This window comes from Salmo trutta, chromosome 4 (assembly GCF_901001165.1).
Source record: "Salmo trutta chromosome 4, fSalTru1.1, whole genome shotgun sequence".
Lineage (NCBI taxonomy): Eukaryota > Metazoa > Chordata > Actinopteri > Salmoniformes > Salmonidae > Salmo > Salmo trutta.
In genome coordinates this window covers 69,471,354-69,481,274 of record NC_042960.1, presented here as the reverse complement: position 1 = coordinate 69,481,274, position 9,921 = coordinate 69,471,354, and the positions used below count along the sequence as shown (strand labels likewise).

Genomic DNA, 9,921 nt, shown 5'->3' with positions numbered 1-9,921 from the left:
TACCACAACCACCGCCTTGTTCATTCTGGATACAGAGTGTATATGTTCCTCTCCCACCTGTTCACCGACCATGATCAATAATTCCTCCACACCATTCTCCAGAACGCACCTGAAGAGACAGCGTTTCTTCTCCACTCGGTTGAGGACATCACACCTCCAAAACAAACTACCCTACTCCCCCCTCAACTCTAACCGATGAACAGTGGAAACTAACAAATAAACCCTCAACAACTACAACATACATTTGGAAAATACGCAAAAAGAATAGTAGCCCTCCTCAGGAACCCCAAAACCCTCACACAACACCTTCTTCTTCTATGATATAATGGTGGTCCTCAAACCAACGTTAACGGTGCATGGCGCCACCTACTGTGCTGGAGTGTGTTCAATCACGGTTTACACCATTTCTAAATCCTCCTACCTAACTCAGTACTTCTGAGAAAATAAAAAGAGTCCTACTAACTTCTAATAGACCCTCCCCATCCCCCAAATCCCTTCCAACCCCTCCAACCCCATTCAACCTCAATGACCCTACACTTCAATCTTTCCCTCTCTTCAACATCCTTACAACAATATAACAACACATGCTCCACCGTTTCATTGACAATACCCTCCAGACACAAACCATTCACATGCTGCCAACCAGATGTAAGGACCAGTTCAATGTACAATGTCCTAAGCACAATCGAGTAAACACCACCTCTTCCTTGCTAATCTGACCTTTGAACCTTGGTCCACCGACCTTTAGAGGACATATAAATGCCGTCCCTTGTGCTCAGAGTCCCATCTCTTCTGCCACACATCTATCAAAATGTCTCTGATCTTACATTTGTCCTCACCTCTACCCAGTGGAACATTAATATATATTATATCTTGTTTTAAAGCTCTTTTAGCTAACTGGTCTACAATTTCATTCCCTTCCACACCTGAATGTGCTGGGACCCAGCAGAATCTCACTACTACACCCATTCTCTCATTTCTCCAAAATAACATTGATACCTACAACTGTCCAACCAAAACCACTGCCTTGTCTACTAGTATATTCCCAACAGTCATCTAGAACAGTAGCAGTGGGATGCTCAACCTCACAGCCTTGCAACCCAATAAGCTAATGACAATTTATTACGCCGTATACCCAAAGGCATCTCACCTGCCTCCACTTGTAAGACACATACAGATGTTGATTTAAATGCACCAATACATATCCTTAAAGCTATAGACTGAATTCTGTCCAGCTTAAGTCTTTGCTGCTGTTCCATAAACTATACACCCGTAATCAATTGTCGTCCTGATCAGAGCTCTATAAATATCCATCAACGATTGTCTGTCAGCACCCCATTAATAACCAGAGACCCACACAACCAACTACCATGAAAGTGATGGAATGAGAGAGAGAGACATCGTTACAACACTGTAAATGGACAAAATATAATGTTTATTCTTCTTTGGAGTTTATCGGCGGTTTTCATCCAATATGTTGTATTACTGCCCCCAACTGGACAATAATATAAATCTATTTTACTTTGTGATACAAAATGGGAAAAGGAACATTTCATATTTTTTCAAATAAATCAACACCCTTCCAACTAACCCTACACTCATTAAAAACCCACTACCCCATTCCACTACTTTGACCCTATCTGCTCCTGCACCATGCCAACTAACCCTACACTCATTAAAAACCCACTACCCCATTCCACTATTTTGACCCTATCTGCTCCTGCACCATGTCAACTAACCCTACACTCATTAAAAACCCACTACCCCATTCCACTACTTTGACCCTATCTGTTCCTGCACCATGCCAACTAACCCTACACTCATTAAAAACCCACTACCCCATTCCACTACTTTGACCCTATCTGCTCCTGCACCATGCCAACGACCTGGGAGGACGGGACACCACCACTCAACACACCCTGGAACTCTTCTGAAGTCAAATCTCATATGACCAAATACTTCTCTGGTTCTGAGCTCTTCTCCACACCTTCTACCTCACTTAACTCTCCCTCATTCATTTCCATTTCACCTCCAGAACTCAGTCTGGCGCACGGCTCTCTCTGTTTGCTCTTGAATTATAACATTTGAAATGTCTCTGTTCTTTTGAAAATAAATGTTGTGTAAAGTTTACTGTTCATTCATGATTGTTTATTATTTACTTCACTTGCTTTGGCATAGTAAAGATATGTTTCCCATGCCAATAAAGACCTTTGAATTGAATTGAAATGAATTGAGAGAGAGAGAGAGAGCTTCATGTTAATGTATAGGGGACATGAGTCAGTCATGGTTACTCATGGTTATGTGATGAGGTAGCCTCGCCTGCGACTTCTAAATCAGTGTCGGCCCAATAGGGAATGTCCTCTTGATGTAATGGTCAAGATGTTGGTTTATCCCACGGTAGACCTGGGTTCATATCCCGTCAGTTACATTAAGCAGTCTATTCTCTGAAAGGGGTCCAGACAGCCTGTTCCCAACAGTGGGGTCAGTGGGATTGGATAGGAGCCTGTCTCTCCCTCTCTCTCTCTCTGACTGGAGGAAAGAAGTGAAATGGTGTGTCTCCTCTGGTCAACAATACTCACCTTGAAAGACTCCACAACCTGTTGGAGCTCCTTCAGCTCCTTCTCTCTCTCCTGGAATCTCTGCTGGACCTTCTGCTGACTCATCCCCAGCTGCCTCTGTGGAGAATCACTCTTCAATGAGCTATCAAGCTTTATTTGTCATAGTATAGTAATGTGACGTAGGGCCAATAGAATATAGGGATACAAATATTGAGGATGTGCCTGTGTGAAAATACACCATTATGTTGTCATGTGAATAATTATAGTTTTAACAGAACACAAATCAGGAGCTGATTGGGTGTTCGATAACTAATGATAATGGTGTTTGATAATGAATGATAATGACGTTTGATAACTAATGATAATGATGTTTGACTTGTTGGATTCTAGCTAGAAATATACTTATTCATGTTACCATACTATAACGTATTGATGACTTTACATGTATAAGGAATGTATATGTTGGGGTCAATGAAGGGTGGATAGGAACTTGGTGTTGGAAAGTTACTGAGAGAGACAAGGGGAAGTGCTGAAATATTCTGTTCAAACATGTTATTGTTAAATATCAATGTTCCTAAAAGAGGGAGACAAAGGGCAACTAGTTTCAGTTTCTGATAAGGCAGGCAAGCTGCAGAACTAGGGAGGAGCTAGGAATTCAACAGTCTAGTTTCAGTCTCTGATAAGGCAGGCCAGCTGCAGAACTAGGGAGGAGCTAGGAATTCCACAGTCTAGTTTCAGTCTCTGATAAGGCAGGCCAGCTGCAGAACTAGGGAGGAGCCAGGAATTCAACAGTCTAGTTAGTCTCTGATAAGGCAGGCCAGCTGCAGAACTAGAGAGGAGCCAGGAATTCGTCTCGAGGTCAAGTCAACAGATGAAGTGAGAAGAAGCCTCTGGGAGGGGGGCCAGAGGGGCCCACCCCAACGACCCTCCTACTACAGTCCTATCTCAGACACATACACTTCCACACCCACCAAGGTTCTAGCATCAGGCAGGGCCATGACTAAACCAGTGACAGGAACCAATTCAGTTCCTGCCTAGCAACAGAGATGTATTGGCTGTCTAGATGTGTAAGGAGTTGACCCTGCCTAGTATGAGGTTATAAATATATGTGCTGTGTAATCATACATTGTCTTTGCAGCTGTTTGAGTTTTTATTCTGTCTGTTCAGAACCAAACAGACTTTAGAAAATGGTGTTACATTTGGAGAATCTGGGTTAACATATCTATATACTGAAGGTTGCGTTCATATTTGTTCTGTTGAGGATCAATTTCATTTGATTGATCTCATATTCAAACAGCCTTAGTTCCTACTGTATCTTTAATTCTTTGTTTATCAGACAGTCACCAACAAGTTGTTCTGGTCTTACCTGTTTCTCAGTCCTCTCTGCTGCAGCTGACACTGTATCATGGCCTTTATGTCCATCCATTGTACACAGCAGACAGATACACTGCTGATCGGTACGACAGTAAACCTCCAGCAGTTTGTCATGATGAGAGCAGATCTTCTCCTGTAGTTGTGCGGTGGCTTTGACCAGCTTGTGCTTCTTGAAAGCAGGAGATTCATAGTGAGATTGGAGGTGAGTCTCACAGTAAGAGGCCAGACACACGAGACAGGACATGAGGGCTTTCTGCTTTCTGGTCCCAGTGCAGACATCACATGCCACATCTCCAGGTCCAGCATAGCACAGAGCAGGAGGGAGAGCAGCCTTCTTCAGTTTCTCTACCATTTCAGCCAACATGTTATTTTTCCTCAGATTAGGCCTCGGAGTGAAGGTCTCTCTGCACTGAGGACAGCTATAGACCCCTTTCAGAACATCCTGATCCCAGCAGCCCTCAATACAGATTCTACAATAATTGTGTCCACAGGCAGTAGTGACCGGCTCCTTCAGTAGATCAAGACAGACAGAACAACAGAACTGGTCCTGGTCCAGCAGAACTCCCTGCTGAGCCATTTGGACGGTTGTTTTCACTCTCACACAGACAGACGACACAGAGACTCAGATATGTTTTGTTTCCACAGAAGTGAGTATTTGGAAGGAATGGACTTTCTGGTTCTGCCAGATAGGTGAGTATAGAGGGAGGGAGTGAAGGAGGAGTTAGAGGAAGGGAGGGAGAGAGAGAGAACTGCATGCAACATCGAGAAGGAGACAAATATTTTAATTCATAGGTTAAATTTCAGTTCATGATTACATTTTTTTTAATCAATTTTAGAAAAAGACTGTAATGTAACCAAATATGGAAAAAGTCAAGGGGTCTGAATAATTTCCGAATGCCTTGTAATGTAATCTACAGTGCCTTGTGAAAAGTATTCACCCCCCCATTGGCATTTTTCCTATTTTGTTGCCTTACAACCTGGAATTAAAATAGATTTTTGAGGGGTTTGTATCATTTGATTTACACAACATACCTACGACTTTGAAGATGCAAATTATTTTTTATTGTGAAACAAACAAGAAATAAGAGAAAAAAACAGAAAACTGGAGCGTGCATAACTATTCACCCCCCAAAGTCAATTCTTTGTAGAGCCACCTTTTGCTGCAATTACAGCTGCAAGTCTCTTGGCACATCTAGCCACTGGGATTTTTTTCCCATTTTTCAAGGCAAAACTTCTCCAGCTCCTTCAAGTTGGATGGGTTCCTGCTGGTGTACAGCAATCTTTAAGTCATACCACAGATTCTCAATTGGATTGAGGTCTGAGCTTTGACTAGGCCATTCCAAGAAATGTAAATGTTTCCCCTTAAACCACTCGAGTGTTGCTTTAGCAGTATGCTTAGAGTCATTGTCCTGCTGGAAAGTGAACCTCCGTCCCAGTCTCAAATCTCTGGAAGACTGAAACAGGTTTCCCTCAAGAATTTCCCTGTATTTAGCGACATCCATCATTCCTTCAATTCAGACCAGTTTCCCAGTCCCTCCCAATATAAAACATCCCCACACCATGATGCTGCCACCACTATTCTTCACTGTGGGGATGATGTTCTCGGGGTAATGAGAGGTGTTAGGTTTGTGCCAGACATAGCGTTTTCCTTGATGGCCAGAAAGCTCAATTTTAGTCTCATCTGACCAGAGTACATTCTTCCATATGTTATAAGTGGTCCTATGGACAGATACTCTAATCTCTGCTGTGGAGCTTTGCAGCTCCTTCAGGATTATCTTTGGTCTCTTTGTTGCCTCTCTGATTAATGCCCTCCATGCCTGGTCTGTGAGTTATGGTGGGTGGCCCTCTCTTGGCAGGTTTGTTGTGGTGCCATATTCTTAAATAATTTTATATTGGATTTAATGGTGCTCCGTGGGATGTTCAAAGTTTCTGATATTTTTTTAGAACCCAACCCAGAGCTGTACTTCTCCACAACTTTGTCCCTGACCTGTTTGGAGAGCTCCTTGGTCTTCATGGTGCTGCTTGCTTGGTGGTGTTGCAGACTCTGGGGCCTTTCAGAACATGTGTATATATACTGAGATCATGTGACAGATCATGTGATACTTAGATTGCCCACAGGTGGACTTTATGTAATTAATTATGTGACTTCTGAAGGTAATTGGTTGCACCAGATCTTATTTAGGGGCTTCGTAGCAAAGGGGGTGGGTACATATACACCCTCCACTTTTCCTGTTTTATTTTTTAGAATTTTTTTAAACAAGTTTTTTTTCATTTCACTTCACCAATTTGGACTATTTTGAGTATGTCCATTACATGAAATCCAAATAAAACTCAATTTAAATTGCAGGTTGTAATGCAACAAAATAGGAAAAACGCCAAGGGGGGTGAATACTTTTGCAAGGCACTGTATTACAGCGCTTTGGTCCACAATGCATTATGCCATAAATAAACTGTTAAATACCCAGGAAAGACGTGAGTCTGAATGCATATGGGGATATTAAGATTCTTTGACATTCATTGGCTGAGCTACAACCTATTGCCGAGGAGACAAAAAAATACACTTTGCTTGGAAAGTAATCTAATTCTGTCGCTATCAGTTGATTGAGCTTTAACTTTATGTAAAATAGAAGATGTTTAAACCCAGTCAGCTTTTAGGGAAACACGTGTGACCGTCTCTAGTTGGGTTAAGCCACGGAATAAGAGTAGCCATCAGTTAAACCTTACATATTACTGTATTGTTATGACCACTCTGTCTGGGATGAAAAGCTAGGCCCAGTCTGTCTGGGGTGGAAAGGTAGGCCCAGTCTGTCTGGGGTGGAAAGGTAGGCCCAGTCTGTCTGGGGTGGAAAGGTAGGCCCAGTCTGTCTGGGGTGGAAAGTTAGGCCCAGTCTGTCTGGGGTGGAAAGGTAGGCCCAGTCTGTCTGGGGTGGAAAGTATTATTTTTTAATAAATAATGTAAAAGTAGGTCTAACTTTTGAAAGTACCATGCATAATGATGTCTCAGATTTTATTATTTGCAAACAGAGACAGTTTCATTGCAAACAAGACACTGATTTGGCATTGGAGAAATATGATAAGATGAACACATAGGCCTATTGTCACGACCGTCGAAGGGCGTAGACCAAGGCGCAGCGTGTTGAGTGCTCATCATCTTTACTTTATTAGAACACTTAAACAAAACAACAAAACGCACGACAGCCAAAACAGTTCTGTCAGGAACATTGAACTCTAAACAGAAAATAACCACACACAAACACAATGAGAAAAAACCCCTCCTTAAATATGGTCTCTAATCAGAGGCAATGAGATACAGCTGCCTCCAATTAGAGACCAACCCCAAACAAACTCAACATAGAAATAAACAACCTAGAATAAACATAGAAATAGAAAACAACCCAAAACCCCAAAATACACAAAGCAAACACCCCCCTGCCACGCCCTCACCATACTATACTATACTATGTACGTCCCCTCTGTCTAGGATCAGTAATACACACTAACCCACTACCTGTACATCCCCTCTGTCTAGGATCAGTAACACACACTAACCCACTACCTGTATGTCTCCTCTGTCTAGGATCAGTAACACACACTAACCCACTACCTGTACATCCCCTCTGTCTAGGATCAGTAACACACACTAACTCACTACCTGTACATCCCCTCTGTCTAGGATCAGTAACACACCCTACTCACTATCTGTACGTCCCCTCTGTCTAGGATCAGTAACACACACTAACCCACTACCTGTACATCCCCTCTGTCTAGGATCAGTAACACACACTAACCCATTACCTGTACATCCCCTCTGTCTAGGATCAGTAACACACACTAACCCACTACCTGTATGTTTCCTCTGTCTAGGATCAGTAACACACACTAACCCACTACCTGTACATCCCCTCTGTCTAGGATCAGTAACACACCCTACTCACTATCTGTACGTCCCCTCTGTCTAGGATCAGTAACACACACTAACCCACTACCTGTATGTTTCCTCTGTCTAGGATCAGTAACACACACTAACCCACTACCTGTATGTCTCCTCTGTCAATCTGTTTTCTACTCAGAGAATGATGTATAGTTATTAGCTAGTATGGTTGCACTGATACAAACTGTCTTTGTGTAACTCAGGAATGTGGCCAAGAGAAGTTTGGGTGTGACCACAGTAAGTGACATATCCTGTTTGTTGGTATCTGCAAAGGGCACAACTGGGTGGAGACATACCAGAGAACAGAAACTAGCTGGAGCAGCAGCACCTAAATATCATCAGAAAAGAGTAATTAAACTGGTGGTTATCACTGTCTGCACTCTGTGCCTCCACTGTCTTCACACAGCTGTTAACTGCCACATAGACAAAGAAGTTGTACTTTTCTATAAAAGCTGAGGCCCCACCCTGTTTGTTGGGCTTTAGACTCTGGACTATTGAGTGATGGTCAACTGATCCAGATGTTCAAATCTGATAATAAAGTTGCTGTTTGAATAATCTAGTCTCTCTTCCTATTGGTTAGAATTTCCATGGCAGGCCTCCTAAGTGGTCGGTGTTCTAAAGCACTGCATCGTAATGCTAGCTGTGCCACTAGAGATCCTGGTTTGAGTCTTGGCTCTGTTGCAGCCAGCCGCAACCGGGAGACCCTTGGGGTGGCGTACAATTGATCCAGCGTCGTCCGGGTTAGGGGAGGGTTTGGCTGGCAGGTGGTGTATGGTGTTTCCTCCGACACATTGGTGCGGCTGGCTTCCGGGTTAAGAGGGCATTGTGTCAAGAAGCAGTTGTGTTTCGGAGGACGCACGGCTCTCGACCTTCGCCTTACGGGAGGTTCAGCGATGGGAGAAGACTGTAACTTCCAATTGGATACCACGAAATTGTGGCGAAATAGGGGTAAAATAAAGAAATAAATTAAACAATAAATTAATTAATTAATTTCCATGACAATAGTCATCCTGCTGTCTCTACGTCTCTGGTGGTTTGTAGTACAGACACAGTACATTAATATATACAGGACTGTGTGGTGGTAACCCTATAGTCATCCTGCTGTCTCTACCTCTCTGGTGGGTTGTAGTACAGACACACAGTACATTAATATATACAGGACTGTGTGGTGGTAACCCTGTAGTCATCCTGCTGTCTCTACCTCTCTGGTGGGTTGTAGTACAGACACGGTACATTATAATAAATGTGAACGCTCACATCAAATGTTTAAAGAATGTCACAAATATTAAATTGAATCATTTATTGAAATGAAATGTATTGAATTTAATGAATAGTTATAATAATTTAATCAAAAGTCTAACCATGCTGAGGGATCAGGATTAGGAAAAGGTCTGGAGGGGTTCAGGGGTGAGGACTCATCCATAAAGGAGGTATTATTAACCATTTCAAAAGGTCTGGAGGGGTTCAGGGGGGAGGACTCATCCATAAAGGAGGTATTATTAACCATTTCAAAAGGTCTGGAGGCGTTCAGGGGTGAGGACTCATCCATAAAGGAGGTATTATTAACCATTTCAAAAGGTCTGGAGGTGTTCAGGGGTGAGGACTCATCCATAAAGGAGGTATTATTAACCAGAGAGAGAGGAGGGGGTACATGTCCACTGTTACCTCACAGAGAGAGGAGGGGGTACATGTCCACTGTTACCTCACAGAGAGAGAGGAGGGGGTACATGTCCACTGTTACCTCACAGAGAGAGAGGAGGGGGTACATGTCCACTGTTACCTCACAGAGAGAGAGGAGGTGGTACATGTCCACTGTTAACTCACAGAGAGAGAGCAGGGGGTACATGTCCACTGTTACCTCACAGAGAGAGAGGAGGTGGTACATGTCCACTGTTACCTCACAGAGATAGAGGAGGGGGTACATGTCCACTGTTACCTCACAGAGAGAGAGGAGGGGGTACATGTCCACTGTTACCTCACAGAGAGAGAGGAGGGGGTACATGTCCACTGTTACCTCACAGAGAGAGAGGAGGGGGTACATGTCCACTGTTACCTCAC

The 9,921-nt window shown here is 43.1% G+C and overlaps 1 protein-coding gene across 1 annotated transcript in view; it reads right to left on the bottom strand.

The window, feature by feature from the left end:
- Positions 1–4,578, bottom strand: part of LOC115191415 (tripartite motif-containing protein 16-like) — a 10,054-nt gene extending 5,476 nt beyond the window's left edge. Inside the window, exons 1-2 of the mRNA XM_029749270.1 lie at positions 3,925–4,578; positions 2,580–2,675 (exon numbers count right to left, since the gene is read on the bottom strand). Of these exons, the coding sequence (XP_029605130.1) occupies positions 2,580–2,675; positions 3,925–4,509 (681 nt within the window). The 5' untranslated portion in view covers positions 4,510–4,578. The remainder of the gene's footprint in view (positions 1–2,579; positions 2,676–3,924) is intronic.
- Positions 4,579–9,921: the final 5,343 nt, after the last annotated feature.